This window comes from Fukomys damarensis, unplaced genomic scaffold (assembly GCF_012274545.1).
Source record: "Fukomys damarensis isolate Sample0158 unplaced genomic scaffold, DMR_v1.0_HiC HiC_scaffold_3, whole genome shotgun sequence".
Classification (NCBI taxonomy): Eukaryota; Metazoa; Chordata; class Mammalia; order Rodentia; family Bathyergidae; genus Fukomys; species Fukomys damarensis.
The window spans coordinates 31,640,502-31,659,477 of NW_022900915.1; the positions used below are offsets into that span (position 1 = coordinate 31,640,502).

General features: G+C 40.0%; 1 protein-coding gene across 1 annotated transcript in view; it reads left to right on the top strand.

Moving 5' to 3' along the window:
* Nucleotides 1-18,976, top strand: part of Lix1 (limb and CNS expressed 1) — a 47,879-nt gene that overhangs the window by 9,102 nt on the left and 19,801 nt on the right. The window contains exon 2 of the mRNA XM_010621843.2: nt 8,062-8,225. Coding sequence (XP_010620145.1) covers nt 8,062-8,225 — 164 coding nt within the window. The remainder of the gene's footprint in view (nt 1-8,061; nt 8,226-18,976) is intronic.

Here is an 18,976-nt window from a genome sequence, read left to right on the forward strand (position 1 = left end):
CAAATGTTACCCTTTTCATAATGGCATCCTGTCCTGTCACTCCTATAGGGGAATAAAACAGCTTCTTTACCTCTCTTTCCAAGGTGGAAAGGGTTCCATGGCTAGGCTACAGAGTAAATTTACATAAAAGAGGTCAACGGGGAAAATTTTTTAAATTATGTATTTACATAAAGGGTTCTCACAAAATGTGAGACTCAGGAGGGTCAGATAAGCGAACATAGGATCCTGAGTTATGGAAACAGTGGCTTGAGGTTCCTAGCGGAGGGAGAGGCGTGAGTTATGGAAGGGTTGGGGAGGGACTTATGGTGAATAGCGGCTGTTTTATGCAGATAAAAGTCTCTCTGGTAGTACCATTTGTCTCAGAGCAGTCCTAAAAGAATAGGCGACAATCTGTGTGGACATACTATCAGCCTCCAATCTTCTCTCCTGTGATAAGATTCCTGGGGAGACAGGTATGAGCTCCTTTTGGAGAACCCAATTTCAGGCAGACAACCAGAGCTCAGAGAACTACCGCCTGCCCTCCAATCCCTGCCTCTGGTTGGAGTAATCAGCATGGCAATGTGTCATCCTCTGAATTTCTTCACTCCTCACACATTTCTTCAGTGGAGGCACAATTATTTCTCTTACTCTGGTTTAATTCCACCCTCACTCCTTGGAGAGTACAATCTCTCTCCTTCCCCCGCACCTGTCTAAACCTCCTTCCTCCAAGAAGGACTCTGCTCAGGCTTGCCTCCTATATAAATTTTTCCTGACACTTTCAGCCCACCTTCATCTATGTTCCCCCTTGCATTTATGTAATTACTGCGACACAAGTTTTTAAGCCTTAAATATTACTTTAACATCATCTCTGTTCTCCAGTTTAGCACTCTAATATTTTGTTCACTAATTATAAGATGAATATATTATTTTTCCAGCCAAATCATAAATCTCTGTGGGCAGAGATCTATCGTGAACTTCTTTATTACTTCATATTATTAAGGTCAGGGCTGACACACAGACTATTGTCATGCCATGTTGCTGGTTAATTATGGTGTTCTTCTGTCCTACTGATCCCAGAAACTATTTTTAAGTCCTTTTCGGCAGAGCACTCCAGGAAGTCCACATAAATCCAAGACAAAGGTACTTCCATCCCCATTCAGGGTTTTCCTAAGCCATAATTATTATAAAGGTGCAATCCAAGCAAATGAGCAGCCAGCAGCCATGTGCCTACTCTGACTAGACTTTGTCATTTTGTACACTCTGCCATTCCAAGTCGGGACACTGTTGCCACCATCACAATTACCCTGTGTGGACGCCATGAAGGTTCATACATAATAATTCCTGCTACAGAATAGACTCCTGGCCTCTCCACGCATCATAGGAAACTTCCCTGACCTACACATTCATTCAGTTGCCCTACAATGTTTGGAGCAGAGTGTGTTTAGATTCCAAATAAATTCGAGGTTTGCTTCTAGGTGAACAGCCCTGTGCTGGATACCACAGAGGCTATAGAGAAGAATAAACCAGAGTCCCTGCCCTTCAGAATCCCATGGTCTGTTGTGGATTAAGTAACAAGACTGAACCCTAATAGATGAATTGTTACCACAAGTTATTTCATTCCTCTGGCCAGAAGGAAGTCCAGCCAAGTCTGACTTGATAAATTTAGCCAGGAGCACCATATCCATTTTATTAGCATGGTTCATAGGAAATTAAGTGCTAAGACACAGAGCAGTTAATAGAATCAGAGCTCAGAAAAGGAGATGCCTATTGGCTGGAATTGGTGGGTGAGGCATAACGGAGGAGGTGGTGTTTCCTCCAGAGTGTGGAAGTAAAGTGCATGGAAAGAGGAAAGGGCAGAGGCAGAAATAAGACAATTTCTCTTAAGAGTCTTTTCTGTGGAGTCAGACTGCCTTGTAAGAGAGGAGAGAATTTCAACAAATCAGCACCATGTGTTTGGTTACAAGTAAAGAGAATGTCCCGGATGAAACTGATGGAGGGTTTCTGCTGGAGGGGGTCAGAGGTGGGAGAGCCAAGGTGGGCCACATTGTGGATGTGTCCATCGGTGAACTGAGAGAGAGCCTTTGTAATAACAAAGGAAAGCTGAGGAGGGAAGAAATGTAAACCTCACTCATAAAAGACTCGCTGCGAGATTTAATTACTACTCTGAAAGCTCAGTCATGATCAAATTTCAAAGCACACGGAAGAAGAAAGTAGCCATACTAATATCTATAAACTACACAGAAAAATTGTCTTCTTGTTGATGTCCCCAAATATTCAAAACTGCTGAATGGGTCTATCACTGTGTCCCAGAAAGCAATTCCAGGCAGGGGAATGAATTAAAAATTTGATCATACCCAGCCTCCACCATTTCTAGTTCTTTATACAATTTTTTCTTTTTTTTACCAAATATCAGTTTCCATGACAAAATCAAAACCAAAAGATGAATTGTGTTGCGCACTGCATGAAAAAGCCTATTCAGTTTGTCTTGATGCCAGCATTAGCCAGATTTTGTCCTGTGTCCTTCCGCCAGCCTCCCACTAAGGATCACTGGCACCCTCATGTCTGGTGTCCACATTTTCCTGAGGATGCACTGGTTTTGTCCGGGTTGTGGATAAAACCCTTTTCCTTTAGTGTCCCCAGACAGAGTAGAAACTTCAAAGGGGGATTTACTAAACTTTGAGATAAATTATGCATAGCTAAAACTGATGTGCTCCATACTTCATCTTCTTGACCGGAAGTACAAAGCACAATCAGGCCAAGAGGCCTGACCTTGCCTTTTGCTCATCCCCTCCACCTGGAAAGCCTCATGGAAGCCCCTCTGCAGGCCATGGTCATTTCCTTTTATTCCCCTTGAGGTACCTTCTTCATCTACATTTCCTGGAAGAAGAGACTGGAACAGGAGACTTGCTTACAGCCCTCTCTTAACTCACATAGTTGGGGCTATTTATACTACGCTTTGAATCTAGGGCAGAGTGCGGCTGAAGTTTGCCATAAGGATGCTGATCCACATGAACAGAGAATGCTCATTTAGTAAGACTTCCCTGGGCTAGAACCATGTTATATCACTGGTAGAGCTAGGTAGGCATGAAAACGACTTAAGTTCCATTATATTACAGAGTATTGTGGGATGAGCAAAGAACACGTACTTGGGCCGGGGATTTAGCTTAGTGGTTTGGCTGCCTGCCTTGCAAGCGCAAGGACCCAAGTTCAATTCCCGGTACCAAAAAAAAAAAAAAAGAATATGGACTAAACACACAGAACTAGGTGTGGTTTCAACCTTGTAGCCATATAATTGAAACTTGACGTTCTTTTATTTATTGTCTGTAAGTTGCAGATGATAACATTTATTTCAGTGGAGTGTTGTAAGGATTAAATGAGAATATGCATAGTAGCTGGCACATAATAAGTACACGATAGGGGAGGTGGGTTTAGCCACTTCTTCCTACAGCAGGATGTCTCAAACTTTCATGTGCCTACAGTTGCACATTTTGCTATGACTGAGAATCATTTTCAGGTGAAGAGCTGGTTCAGTATCCCTGGGGAAAGGCCCGAGGTCCTGCATTTCTAACAAGTCCCCACGGGTTGACCAGGATGGTTCTCGGGGGACTGACTGCACTTGAGGTAGCAAAAGCTTAGCAATTATTTTGGGTTTGTTTTCATTATTGCGGAGTTCATGATAGAGACATGTCTTGAAAAAAATGAGAAGGTGTCATTCAAGAAGACAACAGACTGTGGAAAGGAGGACGTTCCAGGGCGATGAAAAGAAGTATGGATCTTGCCAGTACTGTGGGAAACACGAGGGGATGAGAAACCCGGAGAGTGAACTTGGGGAAAGGAGTTTAAGAATAAGGGAGTGTACCAAGACACAAGTTCTTCTGTGCCTCTCCAAGGAGTTATTTATTCCACGAGTAATGAAGGAACTAAAAAAAAAAAAGGATTTACATGAGGTGACAGATGAGCTTGGGCCAATGCAGCAATGACAAGATAGACTGAGAAGCACTGATGCCTGTGGAGACATTAAGAATACGGAATTGACAAAATTTTGGCATTCATAAGATATGGAAAGAAGTGAAATATAAATTTCCTTTTATACTTCTGAATTAGGTGACTGTGCAGATGATAATATCACTATCCAAGTAATGCAAAAGGAAATAAAATAATTCAGAAGGCAGAGATGAGCTTATGGAAAAGAAAATGACTTGACTTTAAAACATATTGAATCTGTGCAACATTGTCCAATTGGAAGTGTCTGTTAGCAAAGTTGGGGATACTGTTTGGAGAAGAGTTTGGACACTGTCATTTTCTATTATGTAGTATCAGAGATTTCAGGCACAGTAGTAGAGAAAGGAGCAAGAGAAAACAAGGCAAGATTATCCTGGAAACTAACATGAGGAATGAACCAAAGAAGAAAAGCCCATGGAAGAGACCAGGAAAAATAATTAGAACTGTATATAATCAGGGAGAAATAGTGTCAGAAGAGCCTAGATGAGAATTTCTAGAAAAACTGATGACTGTCAAATGCAGCTAAGAGGTGAATAAGGTCTGAAAATGAGGAATTGATGTTATTTATCAAAGTAGTCTTTGTAGAGAAATATAGAAGGAAAAAGCCAGGTTGTAGTGGGTTAAAAAAAATCAAGGAAATGTAAGGAAGCAAAAATAGTCATAGAATATTCATTCTAGCAGTCTGGCTATAACTGGAAAATTTTAATAACCTATAGCCAGAAATAAAGCTCCAAGATTAAGTGTCTCATTTAATTGATTTATTAATTCATTTATTCATTCATTCAGTCAGTCATAATTTTACACATACTTATGGCTGCTGGGAAGGAATAAGTAAAGAGCAAGCATTTAAAAATAGGTCAAGAGCTTTACTAATAAAACAATGGCCAAACCGGGTGTGGTTTATAATCCCAGCACTCGGGAGGCTGAGGCAGGATGATCACTGTGAGTTTGAGACCAGCCTGGGCTACATAGTGAGTTCCAGGGCAGTCTCAACTACAGAGTGAGACCCTGTCTCAAAAAAACAGTGCCCAGAAGAAGCCCCACAAGTCATGTGGGAAATGAGGTGGAGCTTGGCCATTGTGCAGGTGGAGGTCTCTGTGTGGGCATGGAGATGGCACACGTGGGAGCTCAGTTTATTCTGCAGAGTGGAAGGCGGATTCACTGACTGCATGCACCTGGAGACTAAAACTGTGTCATGAGGCCCAGCCTCAAATGTGGCTAATTTTTTCAATAGTATTTGACTCTGCTCACATTTACTTTCAGTTGTCCGTAAGCTTTGCTTATGCTACCTCACAAAAATGAAGGAGCATGTGTTTCATAAATTGAGCATCCTCTGATGTACTGATCTGTGGAATTTCCAACAGCACGCTGGCCTTCTTCCCTCTACACTCCGTTCATCTGGTTTTCCAGTCAACAAGAGGAGATAGAGATAGAAAGATGGATTGTGTGTGTGCGTGTACATACGTTACACACTGTGAGGGTGATGACATCCATAGGACCATCAAAGAAATCTTCCAAGGTTGCAAAATGAAAAAAAAAGTTAAACTGCTGCCTTTATTCATGCAGAAATCTTACTTGGAACATACCTTCAAACTCTTTCATCAAAAAGGTTATTCATGTCAAAATCCTTGTGTTTAAAATGATAATTTTGAGTCCTCAATTTCCTACTCCAGTTCTTAGCTGAACATCACTCATTAATGAACTAACTTAAAAGCAAGCTAATGGTTCTGGCCGACTGGTAGAGGAACACTGACTTTAGTTTTACACTTCAATTTTCAGGATTCTGAAGGTCAATTCAAGTACAGATACAAATTGGCCAGCTCATAAATCTTTGTCTTCTCAGAATTGGATGGGGGAGGAGGATAGGAGCAAAATACAGTTTAGAACATAAAAGCTCTAATTCTATTTGGAGTTATATCAACTGGTAGAAATGCTATTTCAAATATTTTTAAACAAGGCAAAAAACTCTGGAATGATCAGTTGTCATCTTGACCTCTTCGATATGTTTTCATTAATTCAATTATCACTCCTGGTAGGCTTACATTTTCTCAGTTTATTTCCCCAAATACTTCTTAAGTATCAAACACTGCAGTTTTTTCATAGATTCAGGCATCTGATCTCTTGAGTGTCTCCAGAATTTACCTGCACTGCACATCATGAAAGTGATGGGTGACCTAGGAAGGAAGAGCAGGAGCCCAGGGCTCTGGCACTATGTTTTTGCCTCCATATCAAACTCAGAAAATATCAACATCCTCCAGCTTGAAGCACATCCAAAAATATATTTAGAATAATGATAAAAGGCATAGATACTGTGTTGCACATAATAAAAGTTTGAAAGAAGAAAAACTATCATGAAATATGAGAGTTGTCTGTGTTAGTGTATTTTCCTATGCAAACAAGAAATACTGGTTCAAAGTTGCTAAAGAGAAAAGCAGGTTAAGTTGTTTCACATAACTCAGAGTCAATCAAGGATCCTGGATTTGGGCAAAGCTGGAACACTGTGTCATCAGAACTTAGCCTTTTTCCCATCTCCCCTCTCCACTCTTCTCTATACACTTTCTTCACAAGCCAGCTTTCCTTCTTGCTCAGGCAGTGGCACACTTACCCACTTTCTCTGCAGGACCCTAGTTATAAATGGGAATTTTCAACAAAAGTCCTAGTCTCATTGCCTCTAAATGACTTGACTTTGACCAAATCCCCAGTTTAACTCCTGGAGATTACATAAAACTTTACCTTTCTTCATACGAGAAGGTGAGCAAATGCCAGATAGAACAAAACAACATGTCCTAGGCTGCTTTCAAATATGTGGTGGGCTGTCAAGATGGTAAGAAGGTAAACTAATACAAAGCCCCAGAAATGAGAGGTAGATCTCCTGCGTGGATCTTATAGGAAAGCAGATTTCAACTAAACTTTTCACCATTCCAAGTTGAAACAGGCTGCTTCAGAGGTGCCAAGCACAGTCCCTCGCACACGTGCAGGAACAGGCCAGACAGGCAGCTGTCAGGAGTGCTGGCAAGGAATCCCCCGCATTAGGAAGAGCTCTGCCTACATGACCCATAAGGTTACTTTTGACTCTACAATTCTATTACCCTTGTTAATTTCCACAATTCAATTTGCAGCACAGGATAAACAAATCAACCTAATTTGATCTGGAACTTCTGCAGGCCATCACAGGCCATTTAATCTAAAACACATGGCCTTAGCCAGTGCTGTTTTCTGAAGTCATCTAGCAGACCTAGTCCTTAACAAGGTCGCCAATTTCTTAGTTTCACTCATGGATTTTTCCAGCCTCCTGCTTATTTCACAATTGCCTTCCACCCTCATTTATTTATTTTATTTTATTTTTTTGGTACCAGGCATTGAACTCCAGCCCTTGCGCTTGTGAGGCAGGCAGCAGAACCACTGAACTAAATCCCTGGGCTGATTTCTTTCTTTTCTCTTTGGGTTTTTGTTGTTGTTGTTGTTGTTGTTGTTACTGGGGATCGAACCAGGTTCTTGTGCTTGCGAGGCAGGCAGCGGAACCACTGACTAAATCCCCCAGGCCTCCACCCTCATTTAGATCAGGGTAGAGTGAACATAAATGATTTGCCTTCCTTAACTCCTCTGAAATCTTATAGATGGTAAGTCCAGATTAAAATTACATTGCTTACATCTTTCCTTCACAATTTGGCTTCCACTTTGCAGATTTTAGAGTCCAAGAGCAATGGGTGAAAGGGCCACGGATAATCACAGCTCTACACTGTCTACGGAGGCAAATTCTGAAAGATGAAAGAGTGAGATTTTAAAATTTGATATTCAAAACTAATTTGTAAAGTAAATTTGATATAATGCAGTATTATTAGAGGGCAAAACCACTTGAGTGTTGCTCATTAAGAAATACATACTTGTGCATTAGAATGTTATACTTTAAATATATTTGAATAAAGTATGTTCTTTCATAGCTGAAAGCAGCCCCCCGCCCATACACATTCTCTGCTTAAACTGAAACTGCCAGGTTACAGAATCCAGCTTCAAATAAAATTTTGTTTTTGCCAGGTATGTCCATCCTTAATGATTTATGGTGTTTTCTGTCTTTTTCAGTGAACGTTGTATCAATGTTACAGGAATTCTGGGAAAGCAAGCAGCAGCAGAAGGCCACGTTCCCAAGTGAAGGTGTGGTCGTCTATGAGTCTCTGCCTTCTTCAGGGCCCCCCTTTGTGAGCTATGTGACTCTCCCCGGAGGGAGCTGCTTTGGCAATTTTCAGGTAAGAAGCAGCCATCAATTGTCAATGAAAGTGAACTGGGCTAAAGTAGAACAAACCTTTAAAGGGGTAAGATAAGTTTTTTTGGATGTAGGGAACAGTTATGTCATGTTTTATCACATATACCAGCAAATCAGTCAAATGTTCTATTTTTTAAATGGAAATGTTTTGTAGGAGGATATACATAGAATATGAATTTTATAGCAGAGTGTTTTATTTGCCAGATAGCTGCTGCTCTTTTGAATAAAATTTACCATCCTGGGAAATGGTGGCAAAGCCTTTCTTTCTATCATGGCCCTTCCATTAGTAGGAATCTCTACTTTTGTGAGTTTTGAAATCACATGTTGGTCAGTTTAATCAATCTGCCAAACACCAAAGCAGGAACCAGCCATGAAGTGCTGGGAGTCACAGGGTTCAATCAAGCACACATAATAAGCCCACATTCTCTCTGTAACTTGTCTGTCTTTGATAAACTTATTTAATTTCTCTTCTCTTCCCACCTTTGAATTAAGAACTAATACCCACAGGACTGTTTGGAAGTCATGAAACACACATGTTCTGGTGTGTTTAGCACAGTATCTGGTACATCATAAGTATTATAAGTACTGGCTTTACAATAATTATAAAGACCCTGCCAGTTGGTTAAGTGTTTATGGGAGTGTGTAAATGATGATACACTTCTAATTGTATACTGATTCACACAAAAACACTTGCCTACATTACCATCGATATCTGCTTACCCAATGTATGAAAGAAATTCTCACTGAGTAACAAGAAAATAGCAAGCAGTGTCCTGAGGTTATCATAACCTGAGGAATTCAATGTACAAAAACCTTTATGGTAATTACACTGATATGTCAGGGTCAGTGAAAGCACAAAAAAGGGAACTTCTAAATTTAGCAGTCCCCTTTATAACTACCTCATTAATGCAATAAACTATCTCTCAATTTTCAGTAGCTTGAAAAGATGTTTTATTTATACTTTAGGGACATTAAGAAACTAATAAACAATCCAGTTTATCTCTCAGCTTTGACAGCTAAGAAGCCCAGAGGCAAATTTCAATGTAGCCCTTTGCAGTGTGAGTCTAGAGAACTTAGTATCAATCGTTTTTAAGAATATCATCATACCTGGTATTGTTTATATTTCTACCTTTACTCTCCCTTTAAATTTAGTGCCTGACTCTCTTGCTTTATCCTGTTACCTGATGTATCTGTTTTTCATCATGACAAATCCTTCGTGGAGTGAGGAAAGTGTATACTTTCATAAACAGACCCACTAACCTATGCTGCCTAGGAGAAATCAGAGGATTCTTAGGGAATGTATATGCAAGCCGAGATGTGCAGTTGAGGGTATCCTGGCCAGTCAGGAAAGAAAAGATGTCATTCTCTATGTGAGGAATGGTGTGCAAAGCAAAGGAACAAGAAGAAAGCACAGGTACTTTCATCATTGTGAGAGCGTCGGTCTGTGGAGCAAGGTCCCTTGGGGGAAGGATAGTTAGGCACTCATATCAAACCTTAAGGGACCATCACACCTTGCAAAAGAGAATGGGTTTTACACTATATAAAATAAGAACCCTGGAAAGTGCGTACTATATTTGGATGTGTCTTAGAAAGGTTACTCTGACGTGAAGATTCTTTAGAGCCATGTAAAGCTAAAGACTGAGAGCAGCTGCTAGGAAGTAAACAGTGAGTTCCATGAAGGCGAGCTGCAAAGCCAGCCAGGTTAGGTGGGAAAAGGGAAAGAATCTCAGTAGGTGTAGGAGGTAGGATGACACCAAGGCTTTGGCTTTAGCCACGCGGCAAAAACACAAGAGGAGGAGCAGATACATGGAAGAAGAAGATGGAGCCAGTGTCAAGGACCTGGAAGCACCAGGCAGAGATGTGTAACCAGCTAAAGAATATAGGAGCTGAAACGAGAGAAATACAAATTGTATGTTTACTTCTCTGAGCTGAATCTGTGGCTGCAGGTACCACTGCCAATGTGTGGGGTGGAGGAGACGAGCCAAAAAATAGTCATTGGAATGGTTTCTGGGGGGAGAATAAAAAGAAAAATATTTGTCTAAAAAATCTGAGGATTCTCCAGAAAGGGGCAAAGAGACAGAGGAAGGAGTTTATGGAAGCCAAGAAATTCTCTTCAGACTGAGAATGCAAAGGACAAGCATCAGCCACAGTTGAGAGGTCCACTGAGGTGCACCCAGGAGCTGTGATAAATACAAGGTCTTTAACAACCTGTGGAAGTGTAATTCCAGGGCTAAGTATGGGATCCAACTTCAATGACAGAAGATTAGAGAGCCCAGGGACTTGGAATAGAGACAGTGTCCTTCAGTAAGGATGTAGAGGGCTCTCTCCTAGTCTTCTGGTAAATTTGGACTGAGAAACAAGGACTATCTAGTCCCCTGTCTGCGGGGGAGTTGGAGGGAAAGCATGTTCTAGTCTAATGGTCATCAGTGGCTTTCAAACACCTGTCACAATTAAAGCTGGGAAGGACATCTAAGACTGACTACTATTCAGTCCTCAAAGAGCCTGTGGTTATCAGTCAGAACCAACAAGATGAATTGCTCTTAGAATGTAAAACAACAACAGCAGCAGCAGTCTCACGAATGAATCAAAACAGTGGACTTAGCACATTCCTCCCCCTCATTTCTAGTCTAAAATGCCTTAAAATCTTAAAGAGGTGCTTGAAAATAAGTAAATCTGCATTAACACTGGCCACCAAGAAAGGATGCCCCCAGAAGAGTTGAACTTTGAGGCAATTCTAGGAGAAAAACATGGAATCAAAACATCAAGTGCAAAACTGCCAGTGTCTAAACACATACAAGAGAAACATACTTTGAAAGTAAAGAAGAGCTCAACAAACCCCAGGACCAGATAAATGAATGCAAAGAGCAGAGGGGAGGGGTGTACTGGAGCAATTTTAAGGCTCATTAAAGAACTGCTTTCAAAATTGTAGAAAGCCAGTGAGGTACTGCTTTTCTCTCGCCCGAGGGATAGTCAGCAGTGGATTTTGACCTCTCATGAACAGAAGTGAGAGGCCTGATGAGGACAACCGGAATAAGAGTCTCAGAACACAGCTTGATGTACCCCAGACACCGATGACAAGGGTGAGGGCAGGAATGGAGAAGAAAGGCAGCGGCTGAGGGGAGGCTTTCTAACCCACGTGTACCTGCGGTCCATTACCAAGCATTCTAAGAGGATGTCTGCCAATCAGCAAACCTCCCCGCCCATCAGTGCACCCTTGAGCCCTCTCATTCGGGAAAACACACTTGCTCAACCAAGGACAAAGGTCTTATTGGCCACCTAAACTGGTAGACTTCTTTGTATATGAAATGTCAATGAACCTAAGATCAGCAAACATTCGAGGAAAGCCAATACCATAAAGGAGAAGGCCAAGGCAGGTAAACAAATGACCAAGGTAATTCAGACAACACAGAACATAAGAAAATATTACAACAGATATCCTCAGAAAATTTTGAGATGCTATTTATCCCTAAAACAGATAGGAGAAACAATAAGCAAGACACAAGAGAGTTAAGATGCGATGGCCAAATTAGAACAATGAAAACCATAGATGAAAGAGGAGCAAATAGATGTGTGCATACAGATGATAGAGAAATTGGTAAGCACAATAAAGTTAAAAACAGAAATCAAGTAAACTTTCTAGAATTTAGAGCAAAAAGACAAAAAGATTGAAAAAAGACAGTATAGGAGACAGGAGGTAAACCAAAAAAGTGAATGTTAACAAGAGTTCTAGGAAGAGCCAAAGGCAATAGAGGAAAGGAAATAACAAAAGCAGTTATATTTTTTAATTAAAGAGAATCACAAGTTTTTATATTGAAGCGACCTTCACATTGTCGGCAGGAACGTGACAAGAGCTACGGCTACATAGGACTTAGAGAAAGCATTCTGCTTAAAAGGTGGATCTCCATTTATACATTAATCTGTTTTTAAAATTAGATTGAATATACAGGTAGCTTTCAGGAAACTCTAGGAGAGCTGATGAGGTGGGGCAAAATCTGGCAGACGTGGTTGACAAAACCAAAGACTGTGTCTGAAAAGATAAAAAGACACACCTTTGGCACTTTTGCTTAAGAAAAAAATCAGGACGGATGCCTCACCAAGTGTGAGAGAAGGGATGTGATCATAGGAGTGTAAGAATACTAAATAAATCATGATGTTAAAAAAGCGCGATGGAGGCTACTTTCTGGATATCAAGAAACTCTGCGTTATCTTTGTTAACTCTTCTCTTACTATAAAATTATTTCAAAAAGAAAATTTTTAAAAATATGTGTGTAAGGAGAGGCTAATGGTACCTGTTAAACTGTGACTAAGGTTTAAAGCCTTATTCAAGCATTAATAACTCCCACTGCCCGACTTTTCCTTCCAGCCGTATCTCCTGAAATCCTCTTCTTCCAATGCTTGATGCATCCTCCTAACTGCCTTGTGCCTTGGCCTCACTGAACCACCCCCGTGGTTACACTGTGACCACCTTTCTTCATATCTAAACCCTGCTCCATCTCGCGGGACTCCGCACAATGTCACTTTCTCAATGAGCATGCTTTCCATCTCCCTGCTAGAAATCCTTGCCTCCTCTCATTTCCCAAGGCAGTGATCTGTTTATCCACAGTGCTTAATGATTTCTACCTTGTGCTAAGGTTACTTATGTGCCTTCTCTGTCTTTGTCATAAAATTTAAGTTCCTTGAAGGTAGGGCTACATCCTTGGGTCCCTCGTGACATCAAGCACTATGTTTTTCTATAATAAGTGCCCAACACACTTTGTTGAATGAACGTTCAAATGAGTGAATAACAAATCCCAAGAATAAATGAAGTGAAGTCTGTAATTTTTATATGTAGCCATAGCAAAGATATTCTACCTAACTCTGCAAGGTAAGGGACTGGAAAGGAAATATATTTCTGATTAAAATATTCAAAGTGGACGAATTTGAAAGAATTGATGTAAAAAAAATTTTTTTCTGGGTTTAATTTGAGCATATTAATTCCTCTGCAAGTCAATTCTCACAAAAACAAATAACTAATTTTAGCCATATTCATACCCAGGACTGTGTTGGATTTGTTTACATTTAATAATGACATTCATTATAATCTAAATCAAATATAATACCTTTGGTAGATCAATGAATAAATGTAGAGAATATGAGTGTAAGAAAGTCTAGTGTTCTTGTTTTTGTTTTGCTACCCTGAGAATTATGAATTTCCCTAGTGTCTCACAAATTTTGACCCAAAATGATAGGACTTCCCTAAGGTCGTAGTTCCAACATCCTCCTTGTGGTCTTTAGAAAGACAGAAAATAAAATGAAAATCTGAACTTCTCAGCAGGAAGGGCTCTTGATGATTTCTCTGATCATTTCAGGGTCTCCTTTTCCTTATGTTTAAATCATCATATTTTAAGATTCCCATGGGGATTGTTAACATCCTTGCTTAAAAAGATCCAGAATTTCCTGAATCAAATGTTTTAAAAATGTATTTGGGTGGTTGGCTGCCAAATCTTGTCCCTTAACCTATTTGGCCCTCCACAATATGATTTGAAAAAGAAAAACCAAGAGAAAAATAAAGAAAATTTCTCTTAAAGCAATGTCCTTACATTTTTCTTTGTCAGCTCAGAAACCATCCTAAATGCTATTTTCACCATATAACATTTCATCATGTTTTTGCCAGCAGTTGGCTTCTGTGAGCCTACATGCTCATTCCTGCAATGCCTTTCACATAATCAAATGTCACCCCTGTGCACTGCAAATCATTTCACAATGGGTTATTAATGCCGAAACCATGTGCTGAAACATGGAGAAGCCATTATACCAGCAGCAGCCTTCTAACTGAGCCATGCACGTCACTTCCAGGGGTGCCAAGTAACTGAAAATACTCGAAGTGGAGTGTGGGATTGGACTACCAGACTATTCCCTCTAGTCTCAGGTAGTTTTAGAAAAGCTGTAAGAGATTATGCTCATTCATTCTTTAGAAAAGTGGCATTCAGGCTGAAATTTAGTTTTCTGATTAATCAAAGGAAAGTAGTCGAGTCAAAAGGTCTGGTGGATACAAACCACTGGTTTTCATGCAAAGAAATCTCCCATGGAAGTAAACAGACTTGCTTCTGACCACGAAGACTACTTAAGGAATTTTTTGTTATCTTGACTACTGTACAACCCACAAAAAGAAAAAAAGAAAGAGAAAAAGAGAAAGAATAACCATAACTCTGCCTCTAGACCAGGCCTTCATACACTAGCACAGTGCAGAAAACAAGAAGTGGAAATATGATTTTATTTTTTAATTTCTAAACAATAAACTAATCTATTGACATAAAAATAAGCTATATCGAAACACATTAGTACTTATTTGTGTTTCCTATATAAGAAATCATCTGCTAATATTACAGGCAATAAGTGGAAATTCATGCATTTAGAACACATTTTCTCTATGCCATTTTGTCTAGGCCGTTAATCCTTCCCTGGCTACGTATCATGACCATGAAAACTCACACTAATTTCCATGTTTTACAATAAGAGCAACACAAGGGCCATCAGACCATCGTCTGGCTCCCCTCTTTATGAACTCAGAAGGAAAGCCACTCATTATTTCAGCAGCTGTTTTTGTTTCCAAATCCAAAAGGGAACTTGAGTATTTTATCTTATTTTATGTTTTGATTTAAAAGGTTGGTGATTCAGGTTTTGTTTTCAAGCCAGTGATGTGGTCTTCCATATAGAGCTTGCTGAAATGACTTGGATTAATGTATTCCACTCTTATTTTGAGTTTTTAAAAAAATCCTTTGGGTATAGTATGACACCTGCAATTATTTATGTGCATAAAATGTGATTAAATAGAAAAAAAATGGACTCCCTGGCTAAAACATTGATGTGATAGCTTGATTTATTTGAAATGTGGGTATCATGTCTTTTTTACTTACATATTTTGCTATTGTTAAAAACTGATTCACAGAAATAAGCATAGGTGTAGATGGGTGCAGGGGTGCAACTCTGAGGTTAGTTGTTTAATGCCAGGTACCACAGAAAGTGGGGACATTCAGTATTTTCACAGGAAAACTCCTGATTGACTTTTTCCCCACTTATGACCAGTGTTTGGTGTGTAGCAGGACCACACAGAGGGAGTGAGAGGAACACTCAGCAGATGAGGTCCTGGCAAAGTCTCATCTCTGGAAGGGCACTGCATTCATTTAATGGCCTCTGATTGTTACGCAGCTGTGGTTTTCAAACTAATGTTATTGCCTATGAAAATACCTAGAAATAGTATTTTTCCAAGGCCTTACCACCAAAAAGAAGATAGAGGTGTTTAATTTTGTTTTACATTACTAAAGGCAGTAAGCACATTTTACTTTCATGCATTGCACAGGTCTTTTCGAAGTCCAGGGAATCAAAGGTGTATCTAAATCACAATAAACTCAGTTTATAAAATTAAGTTTTTCCCAGAAGAGAATGACTAAGAGAAAATTTGATCAATTCGGATATTTGACTAAATGGAATTATAATGCTCTTTTTGCTGGTAATTAAATAAGGCCTGGCCTTAGCATTCCATATTTCAAATAAAGGCTTAGTTCCTGCCATAAAATTGAAACTATTGCCCAGGACTAATGCTGTTTTAATGCTAAGCATTTCTGTTTGAAATCATCCATGACCTCTTCTCTGCCTTTAGTATACATAGACACAGATGTACTGCACACTATGCAGTATAACAACTTCTCAAGGACGTATTTCCTGGTGGAAATCTCCACAGGAAAGCATCCTGTTTATAACTAATGAGACCCAAAGATAGGAAGGGTAGTTATAACCCCATCCCATTTGAAAGTCATGTCAGCTAATTATCAGGCTTTAATGACTTGCCTGTGAGATTGGAAGTGCATATTGTTTTAATGAGACCCTTTATTTATTCCCCAGTCTCTTTACCTAACTTTAATCTGTTTCTTTTCTTATTAAGCCACGTGAATAAAGATGCTTGACCTCCAAAGAGAACAGTAGAGTGTAGTGAAAGGAAAGTTCAGAAAAGTCCCTGTGATAAAAATACTTTGGACTCTCTCCACAGGAGTCTCCCAGCCCTTTCTAGAGTTTGTGTGTTAACTCCCCTTCTCACTGAGTTGCTGAAAAAAGAAGAAAGCCTGATTCCAGTCTCCCTAAGCCTCTGTCCCTCTCATGGAACCCTTTTACATCAAAGCTACTATAAAAATAAACCAAAATCTCAAGCTCTGATCAATTCATCTTGTCTTCACCTTAACACGGGAAAGGAAAAAGAATTAAAAGAAAGAAAAAGGAAAAAAGCCTCAAGGAGCACAGTACAACGTGCATTTGTAATAGTTACCAGGGACTTGGGTCTAGGTATGTGTGTGGAATAGCGTTTGCAGCAGAGGTAAACGAGGAGGAGACCAGGTGGTTTATATTATAAAAATAACATTCTGACCCACCATGTGCCTGAAACGTTTCTTTCAGTTGACAGGAACTGGTGAGTTTTCTCTGAAAATTGGACTCCCAGGCCAGTCCCCTCCCCCATACCTAGCAAATCCCCGGTTCCCAGCACACACAGCTCTAAATTGTTCCTAACGTATTTGCCGCCAGGCTGACCTACAGAGAGACACGATATTAACTTGGGTGACTGAGTTTCAACGGTTGCCCTTTTTCACATCACCATCTGGAAGGGGAAAAAATGCTAATATATCCATAATTAGATAAATTGGAACACATGCAAATGTTTGTGCTTTGACCAGGGCTGTCAAGGTCTTGAGAGCAGCAGGGCCTGGGTTGTAGTGTTCTTTTTGCTGAGGGCTCGCTGTCGAGATGAAACCGAGGTGTTGGTGACACTGACCAGAGCTAGTGGGCCATAGGCACAGACTGTGTAAGTCACTTGCTGGGACTCAGACTACATGCTGAAAAAGCATAATGTTCCCAACCACCTGAATGACAGATGTAACAGCCTAGAGGATTTGAGCAAGAATTCTCACCTCTCACAGTCAGTTTATTTGGTTTTGTCACTGCAAGGTCACAGCTTAGGAAAATCCTTGGAATCCATGTGCTGTTGAGTGAATGCCACCAAAATGTCACTGAGCCAGAGAAGATGACATCTTTAACGCTGAGTTCATGTGTAGCAACAACCCACAGCATTTGCCATCATGTTACTCTTTTCAAAACCATGTTCCTTGTAGACTACCACTGATAGGCCCCAGATGAAGGCGAACCTACTTTGGTTTTACATAGTTTTGGATCTGAAGACCTTTTTTTACTTAGTATTTACAACACATATCTGAATGATTCTAGCAAGTCTTTTTCTTAGGATGGAGAGAAGTCACTTCTACTGATGGCCTTTCCACACACTTTGCTATAGAAAGCACTGTAGTAGGGGTGCATTTTTAGTGGAATCTTGGGATGTAGAAATGACTACTGAGCACATGTGTGGTGTCTTTTTTTTTAAAGCAAAGCATGAGAAAAATTAATGAAATGAAGGCCACCAGGAAAGTCACTGTTCAGAGTTTCAATTGTGTCAGCTTGGTTAGATGTTCCTATAAACAATTATGTACCTATAAATAGTTTTAAAGCACATAAAAAATAATTACCAAAAAAAATTTTGGCAAGGCAAGCACTGTACCACTGAGCTACATACTTATTCCTTTTAAAGTTTTATTTTGAGGTACAATCTTACTATGTGACCCAGATAGCCTTGAATTTGTGGTCCTCCTGCCTCAGCCTCGGGATTATAGGCATATGCCATCATGCCTGGCTAGCATAACTAATTTCTTATTAAGCATAGAAATCACATGTTCATGACTAGGATAATTTTATTTCAATTAACTTAAGAATTTCTATCCATCCTACAAAATTGGCTAGCTGCTATTTCATTTGATGACAGCCTACAAATTAATCTGGGTTGGCACTTGACATTACAGTGTGGAAAATTATCATGAAAGACAGAAAAACTGCTGGGCAGAAAAGCAAAACTGAGACCTCACTGGGCCGGGGATTTAGCTCAGTGGTTCTGCTCTCTGCCTTGCAAGCGCAAGGACCCCAGCCAGTTCAATCCCTGGTACAAAAAAAAGAAAAGAAAACTAAGACCTCACTTAGATAAGTCAGCAAGTTTTAAAAGAACAGTCATAAAGGATTTTTTAAACCCAGAATGTTGCTTTTCTTGACCCTTAAGTAGGAGCAGTTTCTCTAGTGAGCAATTAGCCTTTTAAGGTTAGCAGAGGTGGATTTACCATGAGCATAAAGAAGCTTCAGCACAGGCTTCCTGCGACTGTTTTCCACTTGTAATTTTTATATTGTTTTTCTTACGTAAGGTTCTCTAAGTTGTGTAAGCCTCACACCCCGCAAAACCTAGTTCCACCCCTGCCTGTTAGAAATAAGACAGAGGCGAGAGCAACATTCCTCTTAGAGTAGTCCTAGGTGCTTCAGAATCCTCTGGGAAGCTTATTAAATGCAGATCCCCCACCACAACCCATCTGAAGAGATTCTGATTCCATAGGTCAGGATGCATCAGGAGAGTACACACGATTAACAAGTTCCCAGGAGATCGTATCATGCACACTAAAGCTTCTGAACTGTGGTCTACATTCCTGTCCTTGGTTTGGTGGAAATCCTCATAGGGAACCGGTGGGCTCCCAGTGACTTATTGATGATCTCAACTCCAAAAAACACAAAGCCAGAATGAGCTGGGAAGGGGTGGTGGTTCTTATTCAGCAAAGCTGAGCCGATTTAATATAAATGGCCTTTACTCTTTTTTCTTTTCTTTTTTTTTTTTTTTTTTTT